We start from the raw sequence: 19969 nt of genomic DNA on the forward strand, positions 1-19969 counted from the left end.
GTTCTGCATGTAGATTTCACACCGGAAGGAATCCACCGTAAAATCCTAGTCAGTGGGCATTCAGACCTACCATGTGACCAGGACTTCGGTATCATTGTGAAGAACACATCCTCTGACTGGATGACTATCATTATCTCTTCACGAAAGCAACAACTCTTCACTGCTATACCGATGACAAGGAATGATTTCATGTCCGCAGTACCTTTAGAGAGAAACATACATAACCGTATAGTGTTGACGCGAAATACCAGGATGCAATGGTTCCATATTCAGTGGCATCAGTATAAAGCATACTCTCCTCATATCATGTTTTATAAGTACTCCAATGAGCCAGATGTCCCATTTGCCGACATCAGTTTTGCTAAACTAGGGTTGAAAGTAATTGAGACTCTGAACATAGTGTATACCAATGGACACGCTATTAGCGTGTTGAAAAAGATCGATTTAATGACCTTTCTGCAGTTCGTACCCCCAGTGTACCATCATTATTACCATAACTTGAAGACATTTGCACAGCCGTGTGGCAACACCATCCCTGTAAATGATGATATGGATGGTGAACATTAATGCCTCATGTGTATCTTGTCCAGTGTTTGACTACAGTGTGTAAAGCAATAACAGCCCATCCCACAGGTTTCATGTATTACGGCCTAGTGTGCCAAAACAATAGTGATCTAACCTACACTAAAAACACTATTACAGTTAACTCTACATATAGCAGATTATTGGACACCATACCACGTTATGTATACCACAATCATTGGTACACACATAAATCACTGCATTACACATCAATTCCGCAAATATCAATATCTTCCAGTGGCCATTCCAACAAACTAGTGTGCTGCGGTTTAGGCCACTATAGCACTGATAGCCTCCTATGCAGTGTTCACACTTAGATTTTATCACTATAATATAAAACATATCTTATTGTGCTTATGTACTGTACGCATTAATATTTTCGTGGTCTTCCAGTAGCGTTCTCACTTCTTGTGCACGGGGTCCCAGTTTCGATTTCTGGCAGGGTCGGGGATTTTCCCTGCCTCAAGATGACTGGGTGGTGTTGTGTCATCATCATCATCATCATCATCATCATCATCATCATCATCATTCATCCCCATTACGGTCGGAGGAAGGCAATGGCAAACGACCTCCACTAGGACCTTGCCTAGCATGGCGATGCGCGTCTCCCACATCGTCCCCTACGCTCCTCGGAGTATGGGACGACATCATCATCATCATCAACGTTCTTATGTGTAATCCTAACCATTTGTCATATTAGAAAGTGTTGTAAATAACTTAATTTTCATTTGACTGTAAGATCTATGAGACTGTTTATGTTACTCATGTGAAGCTAGACAGGTTGTGTAAATGTTTATCATGTGTTCTGCCATTAAACAGACAGCAAAGTGGTGTAATGTGTTTTTCAAGGAAGTGGACAGCACTCGCATAGTGCATGTGTTAATTTCAAAATTCACAACAAAACCACAGGGTGATTTCATCACACATAAGCATGCAGTTAGTATGTTTTCCCTATATTTCACATTTTAATTACTTTAAAACTTTTTCATAAATGCTTCAATAGATGTCGTAAGGAGAAAAATCTATCGAAACTTTACCATACAGTCAACAAAAAACTTGTCTATCTAGTTCAGCAAACAAATAACAGATACAAAATGAGGCCCCTACAAGCATAAAAATAGAAAATGTAAAAAAAATTTGAAAATGGTCATGATTTGATTCAAATAAAAGTTGTAAATACCACACTTGTGGCTGGCTGCTGTTTCAATAATAAACCTGTTAATTGGAGGTCACTGGGATGTGTATAAATTCATTGCAGATGGTATGGACAATCAGTCATGTGAAGTAGTTTTGAGCACATCTTCCAAAAACTGATCGGCTAGTTTGGCGACACATGTGCTATGGGAATATTTTACACCTTGTAGCAACAAACCTTGTTGACAGTGTCAGTATAGGGACAGGATTTAGTGATCATGATATTGTTACTGAAGTTAATAAACCCACCAATATGGTAGGAGAACTTTTATTCTGGGAAGAGCAGATAAGCAAATATTAGCATCCTACTTACAGGAGAAATGGACATCAATTAGTTTCAAAATGATGGGTGCAGAGGGATTATGGGCGGAACTTAAAATATATAAACTGAAGGGGGATCACGACTATCAGCTGCAGCGGGACATTAAGCATAACCAGTGGCGCTGAGCAAAAATGTGTACCAGACCATGATTCGAACCCGGGATCTCCTGACTACCAGACAGGTGCAGTAACCATTACGTCACCTGGCAATAATGCTGTGTCCCAGATCTTGCTCATTTTTCAGATGTTTGTATTCCCTTTCACCTGCTTCATTTATTGTATTTCTATATTTTCTCCTTTCATTGATTAAATTTCATATCTCTTGTCTTACCTGTGGATTTCTACCAGCCCTTGTCTTTTTACCTATTTGACCCTATGCTGCCTTCACTATTCATCTCTCAAAGTTACCCATTCTTCCTCTACAGTATTCCTTTCCCATGCTCTTGTCAGCTGTTCCCTAATGCTCCCTCTGAAACACTCTAGAACCTCTGGTTATTTCAATTTACCCAAGTACCATCTCCTTAAACTCTTGACTTTTTGCAGTTTCTTCAGTTTTAATCTGCAGTTCATAACCAATAAATTGTGGTCAGAGTCCAAATCTGAACCTGGAAATGTCTTATCATTGTATAATCAATCTGAAACCTTCTGGTGTCTCCATATCTCTTCCTCGTATACAGCTTTTTTTCATGTCTTAAACCAAGTGTTAGCTACGATTAAATTATGCTCTGCACAAAATTCTACCAGGCGGCTTCCTCTTTCATTCCTGTCTCCCAGTCCATATTCAGCAACTACTTTTCCTTGTCCTACTGTCAAATTCCAGTCCCCTATGACTATTAAATTTTCGTCTCCCTTAATTATCTGAATAATTTCTTGTATTTTGTCATACATTTCCTCTTCATCTGCAGTGCTAGTTAGCATATAAACTTACACTACTGAGGAGGATATGGGCTTCGTGTCTATCTTGGCTACAATAATGTGTTCACTATGCTGTTCATAGTAGCTTATCTGCGCTCCTATTTTTTTTATTCATTATTAAACCTACTCCTGCATTACCCCAATTTGATTTTGTATTTATAAGCTGATATTAACCTAACCAGAAGTCCTGTTCCTCCTGCCACTGGACTTCACTAATTCCCACTATATCCAACTTTAACCTATCCATTTCCCTTTCAAATTTTCTAACTTACTTACCTGATTAAGGGGGCTGACATTCCACGCTCCGATCTGTAGAACACCAGTTTTGTTTCTTCTGATAATGATGTCCTCCTGAGTAGTTCCTGCCTGGAGATCTGAATGGGGAACTATTTTACCTTCATAATATTTTACCCAAGAGGATGTCATCCTCATTGAACCATACAGTAGAGCTGCATGCCCTCAGATAAAATTACAGTTGTAGTTTCACCTAGCTTTCAGCCGTTTGCAGTACCAGCACAGCAAGGCCGTTTTGGTTGATGTCACAAGGCCAAATCAGTCAATCATCCAGACTGTTGCTCCCTGCAACTACTGAAAAGGCTGCCTCTTCAGGAACCAAATGTTTGTCTGGCCTATCAACAGATACCGCTCCATTGTGGTTGCACCTATAGTACAGTTATCTGTATTGCTGCAGCATGCAAGCCATCCCACCAACGGCAAAGTCCATGGTTCATGGGGGGGAGGGGGGGGGGGGAGATATGTTCTAGGTTTGAATATAATATGTTTCATTGAGACAGAAAAGCTTCTGTCCACAAATCAGCATAGATTTAGAAAATATTGCTCACACTTACCTCAACTTGCCCTTTTTTCATCCTGTGAACAATGGATGAAAGGCAACAGATAGATTCCTTATTCCCAGATTTTGCTGAAAGCGTTTGACACAGCTTTGCACTGCAGACCGTTAATTTATGAACATGCACCTAGATAAGCAAGTGGTCAGAAGACTTCTTACATAACAGAACCCATACACTGTCCAGGACAGTGAGTGTTCATTAGAGAGAAGGGGATAGTCAGGAGTGCCCTGGGAAGTGCGCCTTGAGCAGCTGCTGGTGAAGTATCAGTGCAGCAGCAGTGCAGTAGCGAGTCGCATATTTCGCTTTCATATTTGTTTTGTAGTTTGATTCTTAATTTCTTTCCGAGTGTTTGTGCACTTGCATATTTAATTACATAAAATCCTTGTGTGTTCTCATATTTTAGAGGAGTAATATTGCTTATTGATAGCTGTAGAGTATAAGTTTGTGGAGTTGTTAATCAGTTGTTTGTTTTGGACAGCCAGTGCTTTCTGTTTATTTCGTAGAATCAGTTAGCAGTCGACAGAGGCCAGTGCAGTTTCATCTGTGCCTGCAGAGTGACGTGTGCGAGCAGCAATAGCAGAAACTAGTCGTATATTCAGTTTTTCGTATTAGTTCCGCAGGTTTAATTCAAATTACTTTGTGTGCTTGCGTGGTTAAATTTTTCGGATCTTTGCGTATTTTCGAATTAGTGAGGGGTAGTATCAAATTTTAATAATGGTAGAGTGTAACATCACGTAGGTGGTTGTCATATGTACTAAGACAGGTGTAGGATCGCATTGTAATATCTGTATAGTGGTGTAATCGTGGTCATTTGATTGCTTAGTTCGTAAGTAATTGTTCATATATCGCAGCTCAATCTGGCACTGGTGACGCAGCGGTGCAGTCGCATATTGCTGTTTTATTTGTCGCAACTCTATACGTCCAGATATTAGCAGTAGGGTGGATAGGGTGTGTGCATGCTGTGTGCGGGTGCAGGAGGAATTGGCCGCAGTTTGCGAGCAGCTGAGCGTGCTGTTGGCCACAGTCAGTCGCCTTCAGGCTGCTGCCTCGAGGTGCAGCGAAGGCAGAGGGTCTGGCGCGTCGCTTGAGACACCCCAGGTGTCACTTGCTACATCCGCTGACTCCGCTGCCGAGGCACCTTCTAGTGTACCCGGCATGTTGGAACCGCCCTCACCTCAGGGTGAGTGGCGGGCTGCAACGTGTTCGCGCCGCTCGAGGCGGAGGGCCAATGTGGAGGCTCGCCATCTGGCCTCGCCTGTTCATCCTGTCAGTGGGCAGGTGGCCGCTCCTTCAGCAGGACCCAAGCAGGCACACATGGGCAAAGGCTTGCTGGTTATTGGGAGTTCCAATGTTAGGCGGGTGATGGAGCCCCTTAGGGAAATAGCGTACAGGGCTGGAAAGAAGTCCAACGTGCACTCGGTTTGTCTGCCGGAGGGCCTCATCCAAGATGTGGAGGCGGCCTTGCCTGAGGCTATCGAGCGTACGGGGTGGAGTCGTCTGCAAGTAGTTGCTCACGTTGGCACCAATGATGCCTGTTGCTTGGGTTCTGAGGCGTTCCTCAGTTCGTACAGACGGCTGGCGGATTTGGTGAAGACCGCTGGCCTCGCATGTGGGGTGCAAGCAGAGCTCTCTATTTGCAGCATCGTTCCCAGAGTGGATCGGGGTCCTTTGGTTTGGAGCAGAGTGGAGGGTCTCAACCAGAGGCTTTGTTGACTCTGTGACGGTCTTGGCTGCAGATTTCTAGACTTGCACTATTGGGTGGAGAATTGTAGGATGCCCCTAGATAGGCCAGGGATGCACTACACAAAGGAAGCGGCTACTCAGGTAGCAGAGTACTTGTGGCGTGCACATGGGGTTTTTTTAGGCTAGGCAGTAGTGCGAGGTGTCCTGATGAACACTCACCAGTCGACGTGCAGGCAGGGAAATCAGGACGTGCTCAGTGTAAAGACACTTCAGCTATCAAGATATTAGCAGTAAATTTTCAGAGTATTTGGAATATAGTTCCTGAATTTACTGCCCTCCAGGAAGTGTGTGGCGCACAAATTATTCTTGGGACTGAGACCTGGCTGAACCCTGAGATAGGAAGTTCTGAAATATTTAGTGAGGGTTGGAACGTATATCGGAAAGACAGATTAGACACCGTAGGAGGTGGTGTCTTCATTGCAGTTTACAAAAATATTGTGTCTACTGAGGTCGAAGTAAGAGTGTGATTGTGAAGTTATCTGGACATGAATGTGATTTTCACTCTGCAGCAGAGTGTGCGCTGATATGAAACTTCCTGGTACTCACAGCTTTACTTCTGTCAGTATCTCGTCTCCTACCTTCCAAACTTTACAGAAGCTCTTCTGCGAACCTTGCAGAACTAGCACTCCTGAAAGAAAGGATACTGCGGAGACATGGCTTAGCCACAGCCTGGGGGATGTTTCCAGAATGAGATTTTCACTCTGCAGCGGAGTGTGCGCTGATATGAAACTTCCTGGCAGATTAAAACTGTGTGCCCGACTGAGACTCTAACTCGGGACCTTTGCTTTTCGTGGGCAAGTACTCTACCATCTGAGCTACCAAAGCAAGACTCACGCCCGGTATTCACAGCTTTACTTCTGTCAGTATCTCGTCTCCTACCTTCCAAACTTTACAGAAGCTCTTCTGCGAACGTTGCAGAACTAGCACTCCTGAAAGAAAGGATACTGCGGAGACATGGCTTAGCCACAGCCTGGGGGATGTTTCCAGAATGAGATTTTCACTCTGCAGTGGAGTGTGCACTGATATGAAACTTCCTGGCAGAAGTAAAGCTGTGAGTACCGGGCGTGAGTCGTGCTTCGGTAGCTCAGATGGTAGAGCACTTGCCCGCGAAAGGCAAAGGTCCCGAGTTCGAGTCTCGGTCGGGCACACAGTTTTAATCTGCCAGGAAGTTTCTTATCTGGACATGTTTAACAGGGCTAGGAGAAATAAAGTTAATTGTTGGGTGTTATTACCGGCCACCAGATTCCACTGTGACAGTTCTAGAATCATTCAAAGGGAGTCTACACTCTGTATCGCTGAAGTACCCGGATCATGCTATATTAGGCAGAGGCTACTTCAACCTACCTAGTATAGACTGGGATGTCTATGGATTCATTACAGGTGGTACAGACAAGCTGTCGTGTGAATTACTTTTGACACATTATTCGAAAACTGTCTTGAGCAGCTAAATCGACAGCCAACGCGTAATGGAAATATTTTGGATCTGGTAAGCCACGAACAGACCAGACCTCATTGACGGTGTCAGTGTTGAGACAGGGATTAGTGATAATGTTGTTGTCATTACGACTATGGTTACGAAAGTTAAAAAGTCGGTCAAGACGGCTAGGAGAGTATTCTTACTAGAAAGAGCAGATAAGCAGTTGTTACCATCCCACTTAGTAAATGTCGACTTCATTTACTTCCGGTACAATGGACGTGGAAGAATTATGGGCAAATTTTAAACACATTGTAAATCAAGCATTGGACAAGTATGTGCCAAAAAGGGGGTTACAGACGGAAAAGACCCACCATGGTTTAATAGCGCAATTCGGAGAATGCTCAGGAAGGAAAGACAGTTGCACTCGAGGTACAAGAAAGATCGGGAGAATGAGGACAGGCAAAAGTTAGTAGATATTCGTGCTGCTGTAAAAAGAGCGATGTGCAAAGCATACAACCACTACCACCATCATATCTTAGCAAAAGATCTTGCTGGAAACCCAAGGAAATTCTGGTCTTACGTAAAATCGGTAAGCAGGTCGAAGGCTTCCATCCAGGCACTCACTGATCATTCTGGCCTGGCAATGGAAGACAGCAAAACGAAAGCTGAAATTTTAAATTTAGCATTTGAGAAATCTTTCATGCAGGAGGATCGTACAAACATACCGCCGTTTGAGTCTCGTCTAACGGCGGTATGTTTGTACGATCCTTAGATTCACGTATGGAAGACATTGTGATAGACATCCCTGGGGTTGTGAAGCAGCTGAATGGGTCAAAAATAATTAAATCGCCAGGTCCTGATGGGATTCCAATTTGGTTTCAAAGAGAGTACTCTACTGCATTGGGCTCCTTACTTAGCTTGCATTTATCGCGAATCTCTTGCCCAACGTAAAGTCCCAAGCGACTGGAAAAAAGTGCAGGTGACACCTGTATATAAGAAGGGTAGAAGGACGGATCATCAAAATTACAGACCAATATCCCTAACATCGGTTTGTTGCAGGATTCTCAAACATATTCTCAGTTTGAATATAATGAATTTCCTTGAGACAGAGAAGTTGATGTCCATGCATCTGCACGGCTTTAGAAAGCATCACTTCTTCGAAACGCATCTCGCCCTTTTTTCACATGATATCTTGCGAACCGTGGATGAAGTGTATCAGACGGATGCCATATTCCTAGACTTCCAGAAAGCGTTTGACTCAGTGCCCCACTGCAGACTCCTAACTAAGGTACGAGCATATGGGATTGGTTCCCAAATATGTGAGTGGCTCAAAGACTTCTTAAGTGCCAGCCGGTGTGGCCGAGCAGTTCTAGGTGCTTCAGTCTGGAACCGCACGACCGCTACGGTCGCAGGTTCGAATTCTGCCTCGGGCATGGATGTGTGTGATGTCCTTAGGTTAGTTAGGTTTAACTAGTTCTAAGTTCTAGGGGACTTATGACAGATGTTAAGTCCCATAGTGCACAGAGCCATTTGAACCTCTTAAGAAATAGAACCCAGTACGTTGTCCTTGATGGTGAGTGTTCATCGGAGGTGAGGGTATCATCTGGAGTGCCCCAGGGAAGTGCGGTAGGTCTGCTGTTGTTTTCTATCTACGTAAATGATCTTTTGGATAGGGTGGATAGCAATGTGCGGCTGTTTGGTGATGATGCCGTGGTGTACGGGAAGGTGTCGTCGTTGAGTGGGGAGGATACAAGATGACTTGGACAGGATTTGTGATTGGTGTAAAGAATGGCAGCTAACTCTAAATATAGATAAACGTAAATTAATGCAGATGAATAGGAAAAAGAATCCCGTAATGTTTGAATACTCCATTAGTAGTGTAGTGCTTGACACAGCCACGTTGATTAAATATTTGGGCGTAACATTGCAGAGCGATATGAAGTGGGACAAGCATGTAATGGCAGTTGTGGGGAAGGCGGATAGTTGTCTTCGGTTCATTGGTAGAATTTTGGGAAGATGTGGTTAATGAAGCAATTTAGAGGCGGGTTGCTATATTTGTTACTGGTAGGTTTGATCATCACACAAGTGTTACAGAAATGCTTCAGGAACTTGGGTGGGTGTCTCTAGAGGAAAGGAGGTGTTCTTTTCGTGAATCGCTACTGAGGAAATTTAGAGAACCAGCATTTGAGGCTGACTGCAGTACAATTTTACTGCCGCCAACTTATATTTCATGGAAAGACCACAAAGATAAGATAACAGAGATTAGGGCTCGCACAGAGGCATATAGGTAGTCATTTTTCCCTCGTTCTGTTTGCGAGTGGAACAGGGAGAGAAGATGCTAGTTGCGGTACGAGGTACCCTCCGCCACGCACCGTATGGTGGATTGTGGAGTATGTATATAGATGTAGATGTGTGATAAGACTGCTCTTTTTCTATATACACACAATCAATCTAATGGATAGTGTGAGTAGCAATCTGTGACTGTTTGCTGATGACACTAGTGTTCAGGAAAGTGTCATCATTTAGTCACTGTAGGAGGAAGCAGCATAAATTGAACAAACTTCAGAAAAGTCTAGCTTAATGTAGATGAATACAACAAACAATCCTGTAATGTTTGAACACGGGATTAGTAGTGTGCTGCTTGACGTAGTCACATTGATTACATATCTAGGCATACTGTTACAAAGCAGTAAGAAATGGTGTGAGCAATAGTATGTAAGGTGAATGGTCTACTTCAGTTTATTGAGAGAATTTGAAGAAAGTGTAGATGTAGCTCTTCTACAAAGGAAACAGTGTATAGAACACCAGTGCAACCCATTACTGCGTACTGCTTGAGTGTTTCTTTCCAAAAAAAAAAAAAAAAGCTATTGAGAAAATTTAGAAAACTTTATATTTGTAGCTGATCACAGAACAATTGCATTGGCAGCATTGCACATTTCACTTAAGACCGCAGAGACAAGGTAAGAGAAATCAATTTGTATGGAGGCATATAGTGTGTTGTTTTTTTTCCCCCCTCACTCCATTTGCATTGGATCAGGAAAGGGAATGACTAGTCCTACCATCCGCTGTATGATGGATTGCAGAGTAGGGATTGCAGGGTAGTTGTGGAATGCTTCACCTACTGTCCTGTTGACCACCAAACAAATTTCATTTAGCCCCTCTATATCTACAGCCCTATGCTTTGTTTTACACACATTGTGGAGTAGTCACTGTTTCTTTATAAGCTATCTTTACAAGACTATTTGCCATGGAGGGTCCATCCCATCATGAACTACATCTCCTATGTTGCTAAACTTCAGCCTATTATCAGAGCTAAAGGTTCCAGTTCTTTCTCAAGATATGACACTACATGCTCCGTGGGTAATATTACAGTAATATTTTTAATTGCCCCTTGTACTTTGCTAATGATTATAGTATCAACTGCCTCATTATCACAGAAACCTAGGTGCAAGGTGTACATCCTCAAAGACAAATGGTCTATTTGTTGCCATTAGATCTAACATTCCCATCACAAGTGGGCTTCTGAACTATTTATTATACCTGTAAGCAGTTTTCATTTGAAGCACTTTATATTGTTTCACAGGATGTCCCATTTAACCCACAAATCACAGAATGATCGTTATGCCAGTCAATTGTGGGATGATTACCCTTTCAGTGATGACTGATTTGTGAATGTGTGTATTAGGAGGTTAGCAGGCTTGAATTTTTTCCTTAACTTTCAGTTACATCTAGGGAATGAGCATGGTGGTTGAACAAAGGACCCAAATGTATGAGGGGTAATCAAAAAGTAAGGAGACAAACTGACATAGAAAAAGGTGTATTTTTATAAATGAGACCTTTACTACTATTCCACGTAATCTGATCACCATTAACACACGTGTTCTAATGAAGCACTAGTTTTTTCTTATACCTGATGCAAATAAGTCTTATTGTTTGATCAACTTTCCCACAAATTTTTTGACTGTAGCTGTACTGTTTTGCACATAATGCCTCCTCAAGTGGACCAAACAAATGAAAATCTGAGGGAGCCAAATCCTGGAGGATCATGTAAGATCTCCAACCCCATTATTTTTTTCCTCGATGCTTTCTTGGATAAGGTGGAGGATTGGGGAATATGCGTTACTACGTAGCAATATCATACCTTTTCTTTGAGATGTGCAAGTTTCTCTCTCACTGCTGGCTTTACTTACTTCATCAGCTTGTCTGACTAGTAGGCACTGTGTATTGTATGCTGATTGTCTAAATAACCACAAAGGATGCTCAACATTACTTTCTGCTGATGCTTGTGTTCTGAATTTATTTCGAACAGGTGATCTTTCATTGTATGCTTTGTCTTTTGGGTTCTGGTTCAAAACGGTGATATGAAAATGATTACCTTACCTATCATAGTGTTTTAAAGTATGTACACAATTTTAGTCATGTTTCCTTTATGTTAACTGTTTCAGACCTACCTTACATTTGTTTTGCTGTACTTGAGCTTGTTACTGATAACATTAAGAACTGTGCCAACATTTACTGCAACTGTTTTTGCTGTATGTTCAACTAAATAACAAGTCTACCAGTTTTTGAACGATTCTACCCACTTATAAAAATTTTTGCAGTTCATACAATTTTGACATACTGTAATGGAAAGATTTTACCAGGTTTTTCACATTCAGAAAGCAAAAAATGAATCACTGAATGTTGCTCAACTATTGTTAAATGCAATGTTTAGGTTATAAACAAAACAATTTCTGTGTGTCAGCTCTTCCCATTGATGCCAACCTAAACCATGAAAGTACAAAAAAACTACTACAAACTGTTTCATTTCTACATCAATTAGTTTCTAATTATTGAATGTCCTCCTAATATGACAATAATGCTGAGTCATGCCCAAATGATCTTGCATGCAGATCCGTTTTTATCTCTGTGGATTTACGTTTTTTGTCTGATATGATGAATATCTCCAGCACCATTAGACGGTCATTACAATGTGTACCAAGATTTACTCACAATCTCTCACAAAGGAACCTCCCCATCGCACCCCCCTCAGATTTAGTTATAAGTTGGCACAGTGGATAGGCCTTGAAAAATTAAACACAGATCAATCGAGAAAACAGGAAGTAGTTGTGTGGAACTATGAAAAAATAAGCAAAATATACAAACTGAGTAGTCTATCTGCAAGATAGGCAACATCAAGGAGAATATGAGCTCGGGAGCGCCGTGGTTAGCGTGAGCAGCTGCGGAATGAGAGGTCCTTGGTTCAAGTCTTCCCTCGGGTGAAAGGTTTATTTTCTTTATTTATGCAAAGTTATGATCTGTCCCTTCGTTCATTGACGTCTGTTCACTGTAATAAGTTTACACATAGATGCCAAACGGATTATGTGGAGACGGTTGCGTGCTGCCCGAGTCCATATGGCCGTTTCAGTTGCCTCCCAGAAGGCAGTGTGCAATTCTGTTGCATTCTCCTTGGCACACCTATGACCTAGAATTTATTGGTAGCTGGCTTGCCTGATTGAGGGCAGCCGTTAGGAGGCATGTCTTCAGTATCCTGTGTCCCACAACAGCAGTTACAAGTTTAAATGGCATCACTGCGTGTGTGCCTCGCATCACATCTCACATATTACTAAACAGCCAAGCCAGGTTTAGCGAATTACTGTGGTTAAAAGAGTACTCAGAAAGAATATGTGAATAAGGGATGATGAAAAATCTTTTTGGACAGTTTATTTTACTTAATGCTCATCTTCTCATTTTGGTGTTATTTTAATTTGTATGAATAAGATTTCTAACCATGCCATGACTTTCATGTCTTTCTGAATACTCTTTATCACAGCAAATCACTATGTACAGTCTCCAGTGTAATAGAGGTAAAAGCATACCTACATTCTCAAGGCAAATTAGTAGAATGCAGTGTCTCCAATCAAACTGCACTATGAAAAGGTTGAAAGGATGGTGAACAATGTGCAATTATGCAGTATTTGAAACTAATTAAAACAGAATGCAGAACCCTGAGAGGAAAATTTTGTGATAACCCAGTTTGAAGATAAGTGCTGGTAGCTACAAGCATGTGGCAATATCAGAAAAAAAAGTCAGATTTTGAATTACAAAAATAAATTTATTATTTACCTTCTCCTGTCTACCCTTCATTTGTGTGGAAATTAGTTACCTATACATCTGATCCATTGGGATTTACTTTCTTAGTGTTCTAATGCCTCTATTGATCAAGAATGCAGATTTATAGTGTCAAAACTAGGAACAAACTTCTTTAAATTGCAGGTACTTTGTAATTTACTGTTTTATGTTTGTAGAGCAATTTACAAAACATTAACTAGTCCAAGACAGAGATTCAAAGTTTGTGAAATCACAATTCATCTCTCACCCACTATTACATCAAAAGAAGGAGAAAAAAAAAAAACTTTCAAAAAATGTGTACTAGAAATTTGAGTATTCAGAAGTATAAAAATCACAGTTCCTTGCTATGAAGTCTCACTTCCTTATTTTTTTTTTTACCTTCATCCTTTGTTGGGCTTCCTTTTTCCTGCCCTCTCTCGAAAAGTGGCTCAGTTTATAGAAATTCCATACTGGCTTCCCTGTTACTGTTTTGCTACTTACAGATCAAGTCTGTATGCAGGCACCATCTATCCTGCTTCTAATGGATGTCAAGCTTGTCTGCATGAGTAATTAAATGCCTCCCCTTTTTGAGAATACTTTCTAACTTTATATTATGACAGTCAACTGTAGCTCCCAGTACTAACAAATAAAGTGCACATTTTTAGACATAGCTCCACGTGGGCCTCTTGAGTCGGTCAGTTACTACGTAACTTTCAGATGCATTTGGTTGTGTATAGAAATTTCTCATACGGATATTCTCAAGGGACCTATCCCACCTGATAGTACTATTTACTAGTACTCTATGGTGACTGGCCAGAAAACTGACAAACCAGATAACACCTGCAAGAGTACTCTGTGCACTGGGAATTTAGACGAAACTTGTTGTGGTCGTCTTAGTGGCGTGAGCTCAAACTTTCATCAACGGCTGTCAACAAAAAGCGTCACTGCTGGTCAGTCTGGCAGTGTCTTACCGAAAATTAGCAGACACTGTCATTCACCTCAATGACATGAAAATCTCACCTTAGGGTTTATTGAGACAGACCAAGAAGACAATTAAAAATAGAAATCAATAGTCCAAAAGCAAAGCTAAAACTAATTCCTTGCCTCTCAATTTGTTCGGTTATATTTTATTTTCAGCTGATTATGATGCTGCTTTTTATTTTTATACAAACTCCGAATATTTTTGTGCTCAGTATTATTTTAAAGTACTAATTGTTTGTTTTGCATCAACAGCAACTAGTTAGAGCATTGATAGAGAGGGTAATGGTGTAGTGGTCATCTCATTGAATGAAACTAGTAGCAGATTCCGATATTAAGCCAGTACAAAAATTCAAGAAAGAAAAAAATGGTTATAGTATTGTATTCACAAGTTTTACCACTTTCTTTTGACTGTATTGTTTATTTAATTATAACCTAGGTTTTGGTCTTTTACGCAATTTGAGTGATTGAGTTGATGTCTTGAAAATGGCATAAAAGGCCGAAACCTAGGTCATAATTGAGAACAATATTGTCAAACGGCGGTGTGTTCATGTAAAAGTAGTTGTACGACTGTTCAGGGGAGGGCGCACTCTGAAATTTCACTGATTACTGTCATCTGTCACAAACATTATGCCAACTTCTGGAAATTGTCCAAAGGCACTTCACATATTGTGAAAAGAAACCATGTGTACTATATGGCTATGGTGCACATATTAAGAAATTGCTGTTCTTACTCTAACAGGCTACTTTTATGTGAAAATGTGTGTTTTATACACTATTGTATTATTTCAAATTTGTGATATCAACTGTTGGGATGCTTGTCTTAGCACAGGCACAGCTTATCTCAACAGACACACTTTGTCGCACACAGTAAAAAAGAAACTGGAAATGAAACAATGGAAATTCAGGATGGAATCTAACAATATTCTTGAAAGGATAGTTGCTACTCACTAGATAGCGGAGATGCTGAGTCACAGACAGGCAAAACATAAAAGACTGTTGGAAAAGTGAAACCAGAGACTGTCGTCATGTATGCGAGTTGCGTTTGTGTGTTTCTGACAAAGGTCTTGTTGGCTGAAAGCTAACTTTCCAACAGTCTTTTTGTTGCACCTGTCTGCGACTCCTCATCTCCACTATCTGGTGAGTAGCAACTATCCTTTTTATAATACTCAAACTATACTGGGGTTAATTAACTGTGTCCAGTACATGCATGTTCTCTTAAATTTTGCGTCTGAAAGACATGGCAAAGGCTAGCCAGAAGATTTTAATTTTTCTTTTTGATTAGACAGTAGTTGAAAGGAATAAAGGGGCAGTTCTACTACTTGTTAATACTACAAATATTTTTTAGTGCATAAGCAACTACCATCACTGGTGTTATCTGCAACCCAATCATGGGACTGCATTCATCATCATCATCTTGGACAGTTTCCAGCCACTGGCTGGGTCTGTTGGGAACACAAGCCTCTCCATCGTGTTCTGTCTTTCCACCATTCCCCCTCTTCCACCTTCGTCCAGTTCTCTCCTCTTCTTGTCACACATTCCTTCACTCCCTTCACCCATCTATCTCTTGGTCTTCCTCTGGGCCTCTTCCCCTCCAGTTGCAGATCAAACATCCTCTTTGGAATTCTCCCCTCATCCATTCTCTTCATGTGTCCATACCACTGCAGTCTTGATTTTTCTATCCTGTCCTGTACTGGTTCCTACTTTAGTCTTTCCCTCACATACACATTTTGCAATCTGTCTCGTCTTGTTACACTCAACCTGCTCCTCTGGAACTTCATTTCACTAGCCTGTATTCTACTTTTGTCGCTTTTGTGCATTACCCATGTCTCACTTCCGTATGCCAATATGGGGACAAAGTAGGTTCGGTATATAATTCCCTTGGATTTCTGTGGCACCTCCTTGCTCCAAATAAGCCCCCTAATGCATTTGTAGAACTGCCCTGCTTTTCTGCACCTTTCATTTATTTCCATTGCGTTTCCCCCCTTACTTTCAATCATGCTTCCCAGGTACTTGAAGTTCTCTACCACTTGTAGTTTTTCCCCTCCACAAGTTATATCCACATTTGGCCTATTCTTCTTCCTTGTTGTGACAATTATTTCACTTTTCTTTGCAGAGAAATGCATTCCATATTGTGCTGCCGTTGCCTCCCATGCATCTAACTGCTCTTGCACCTCCTTCTCGCAATTTCCCCATAACATCAGGTCATCGGCAAAAAGCACTGCTTTCATTTTATGATCTCCAATTGCATCTGATACTTGCTGTAGTATTTCATCCATAACAATAATAAACAATAAAGGCGAAAGTGCACTTCCCTGTCGCAGCCCATTTTCCAGCTTGAACCAACCCCTCGTCCAAGTCGTGGGAGATGGGCAACGGCACAAAGTAGGGGACTGCCTATAGGGGCGATGTACAGCGGGGACTTCGTGTGCCCCAGGACCGCTACGGTAGCTGGGAAGGCCCTATGGGAACCCTGAAACGTGACGGCTAACGGGGCTCTGGTGAAGCTGCGATAGGCCTAGCAAGCCAGTAGTGGATAAATCAACTGCTTTTAAAAAGGGAACATGGGACTGCATTACTTAATATTAATAGCTAGCAAAATTAGTGGCACCATTCCTTTTTATTTTTGATATATAAAAATATAATGTTGAACACTTATGTGCATGTACACAATTAATGCAGCAAAAGGTACTTAAATGTTACAGGCGCTAATAATCGAGAAATCCACAGAACTGGAACGGCTTCGAATACAGCATCAGTCATTACAGAAAACTGAACAAGAGCAAGAAGACATAATTGAAAATCTGGTACTGAATCACTGATTTTGAAATACTTGTGTTCTTGTTAGCTAAGAAACAAATGAAAGCTGTTAATACAATGTGACATCACTGTGGTGCATTTTCAGTATCAATTATCACTTAACATTATTTCACAGAAAAGTCACTACATTATGAATGTGTAACAGGTCCCTCTCATTGTTCAAATACTGTACTAGTGTGCAAAGAAGTACTGTTTTCCCAAAAATACTGGAGAGTACAATTACAGTAAAAATGATGAAATTTTCTCAAAGTAAAAAGTCTTATTGAAAAATATATTAAAATGACAAATAAGATAAAATGAACCATTTCTAACTGTTATCCAATAAAACTGGACATATACTGTCTTGGGGTGTACCTTCTACAACTATCCCAAGTCTGATATTTGAACATAAATATTGTACATACTGATGTCAATTTCACAATATATGTGCAACTTGAGGCAGAGAACTGAAATCTTCACATAGCTTGGACAGAAACTTGCTGCCAAGTATGTATATCTCAAGTACATCACTAATCAAACAAAGAATCCTTAATATGATTACTCCTCTTCAAATAAAAATGAACATGTCTCTCGATTCCTTCAGAAAAGAAGTGACCATCACTTGTCTTTAGCACTGTGAATCTGAAGACTCAGCTGTGTACCTGAGATTTCGCAAGATAAACAACAGTAAGACTTAACATACAATTCACACGGTTGACACTTCTTCAGTTTTCGGACGCTTCACGGATTCTTCCTCAGGTCTTGGTGATAAACAGCGTTTTCCTGATTTTTCATTGCTGGAAGCATCTGCTGATAAAAACTGGACAATAACAGCAGTCATGTTGTCACATCCAGTTCCATCGCCAACTGTACTTGGTGCCAAACAGTGATCAAACAGCTGAAAGGTAAAGAAAGCACATTACAAACCAGTAATTATTTGATGACATGGTGTGGCAAAGTTTACTGCTTCTCGCAATTAATATTGGAAGTAGACATCTGAAAAGTTCAAGGGATTTACCAATCTGAACTAAGTGTTAAATTCACATCTGTAAAATATAAATTCACAACAGTTTCATATACTATTAATTCAGGTAATTGTTATACTATAAGGTTGCTACTAACACATTACAAAAAGACTCTACTGCAATAAATATGTGTATCTCTGTTCTACCTGGACTTTCCACTACTGTATTTGTATCAACCCCCCCTCCTTAAAATTACACTAAAAAACCAGCAATTTTTTCATCCGGGAAAAAATCAGGAAAACCACAGTAATTTTTAAGAATTCCAGGAATTTTTCATTGCTTTAGTTTTCAGTTAAATTTTTGTAATTTTGACTAGTAAGAATTGACACTAACAAAGAATATTACTGTATCCCACTACTGCAGCAATGAAACACAAACAAGAGAAAAATAAACCAAACCTAAACAAAACTTAAGTTGGAAAGGAAATGCGCCATTTACAACAACAAAACACCGTGAACATACAAGTGTCTGCCAACAGCAAAATGTTTCGAAGGCTTAAGGATGAAGAGTATGGAATACTTCGTAACAACAAACTGCTTCAGAGGAGCACGACATCACAACTGTTTACATTAGGTTCTTCTGAGCAGTTGCCAGTGGGCTCGTGCACAGTTGAGTGGCATATACGCTATAGCTTCTCCTGCTTCTGGCTACTTTATTTTAAGGTGTGGCTGTTAGCTATATTGGCAGTAGCAACAGACATGTGCTACCAGAAATTTTTCTGACGCGCCCAAACTGCCAGATTCACGCATGCACAAAACGGTTCTAGTTACAGAGGGAAGGAGGTAGTTTTCATGTGACCTGTGTTTAAGTCAAGTCATTTTGCTGTTTCCACTTTGTTTCAACTCGTGTCAAATGAACCCAAATGGCCAGGAGCTATCAAGTGAATTAAAATACATTTACATAGTTACAGAAGGCTAAAATATGTTATTAGTTTGTTTACTTATTTCCATGTTTTTGGCAGTCAAAGCATTAATCGCCTTACAGAACAGTGAAGTTAGTTTTGTCGGTTTGGTAAAGAAATTTGCTTCAGTGGAAAAGATTTTTATAAAAGTCAATCAGTTTATTTGAAACGAAGTGTTTCATCCCACACTTTTTGCTAGTTTTAACTGTTTGCGGAATTTCAAGTACACATTTTCATCTTCTAGCACATATGGCTTTATCCCGTAGTAAAGAACCAAACATGAGATAATACAGCGGTTTTAACATGTTGGGGCCTACTTCATTGTGAATCTTGACATACGAATGTGCACTTTAAGCCGAATTATGCGTTTTAGTATGGTTTACGAAATTCTGATGTCCTGTTTCTTTTATGATACAACGTAAGATTTCTTAATGCTTTATACATACGAACATACAGGCTTCCTAAGTCATCGCAGCTGCACACACTACATGATGCTTATTTTCTGGCAACTGCTGAAATGAACCTATTTCTAGGAGGTAGCACAAAAATATGGTTTGAAAAGTGTTACTTTCAAAGTAAATTTCTTTTTACGCAAGAAGAATTGTGTGATGAATTTCTTAAATCGCAGAGCGCGTGACTCATTCAAAACTTAACACTGAGAACCAGCCACTTTGAGTCCAGAAAACTGGACATTAATGTCATTATTAAAATTTTGCTGACATTTGTGTCATGTGTCTTTGCATGTCACACGCTAAAAAAGACCATTTCTACTAGTGAAAGCTTAGCTTTCCTTGTAGCTTATTATTCTTAAGAGACCAATATTATATGAGAAAGCTTAGCTTTTCTTGTAGCTACACCATGTATATTAATTTAAACCATTAACTTTTTCTTTTTGTGTGTTCACGTTACTTAACGGTGATGTGCCTGACTACATCACATGCCCTATGCTCTGAATATCTGCTCTCATTGGCTGGCGGGATCATGTGACGTGAGCTATGATTGGCTTACAAAATTGCATGGTAAGCTTGATTTCAAAGTTTCGGAAGCTAACGTGCTGCTTTTGGAGCAATTTGAATTTATACTTTTGTAATATGAAAATATGCAGCATACATGTTGCTGCACGTCAAAGGTGTTTCAAAAATGTGGTTTTTTT

At 40.4% G+C, this 19969-nt stretch overlaps 2 protein-coding genes across 9 annotated transcripts in view; one reads left to right on the forward strand and one right to left on the reverse strand.

The window, feature by feature from the left end:
- The window catches only part of LOC126201775 (intraflagellar transport protein 20 homolog), a 150931-nt gene that overhangs the window by 110953 nt on the left and 20009 nt on the right, over positions 1–19969 (forward strand). For 2 of the 4 annotated variants that reach the window (XM_049936811.1, XM_049936814.1), the window contains exon 3: positions 16797–16929. The exons of 1 other annotated variant lie outside the window; for it this stretch is intronic. In XM_049936811.1, coding sequence (XP_049792768.1) covers positions 16797–16913 — 117 coding nt within the window. In that variant the 3' untranslated portion in view covers positions 16914–16929. Of the gene's footprint in view, positions 1–16796; positions 16930–19969 lie in introns of those variants that run through there. One more of the 4 variants, XM_049936812.1, reaches the window with a different exon arrangement.
- The window catches only part of LOC126201717 (probable protein phosphatase CG10417), a 96715-nt gene continuing 93438 nt past the window's right edge, over positions 16693–19969 (reverse strand). For all 5 annotated transcript variants that reach the window (XM_049936810.1, XM_049936809.1, XM_049936807.1 and 2 more), the window contains one exon: positions 16693–17788. In XM_049936810.1, the coding sequence (XP_049792767.1) occupies positions 17597–17788 (192 nt within the window). In that variant the 3' untranslated portion in view covers positions 16693–17596. The remainder of the gene's footprint in view (positions 17789–19969) is intronic.

Source organism: Schistocerca nitens, chromosome 1 (genome assembly GCF_023898315.1).
Source record: "Schistocerca nitens isolate TAMUIC-IGC-003100 chromosome 1, iqSchNite1.1, whole genome shotgun sequence".
Taxonomy (NCBI): domain Eukaryota; kingdom Metazoa; phylum Arthropoda; class Insecta; order Orthoptera; family Acrididae; genus Schistocerca; species Schistocerca nitens.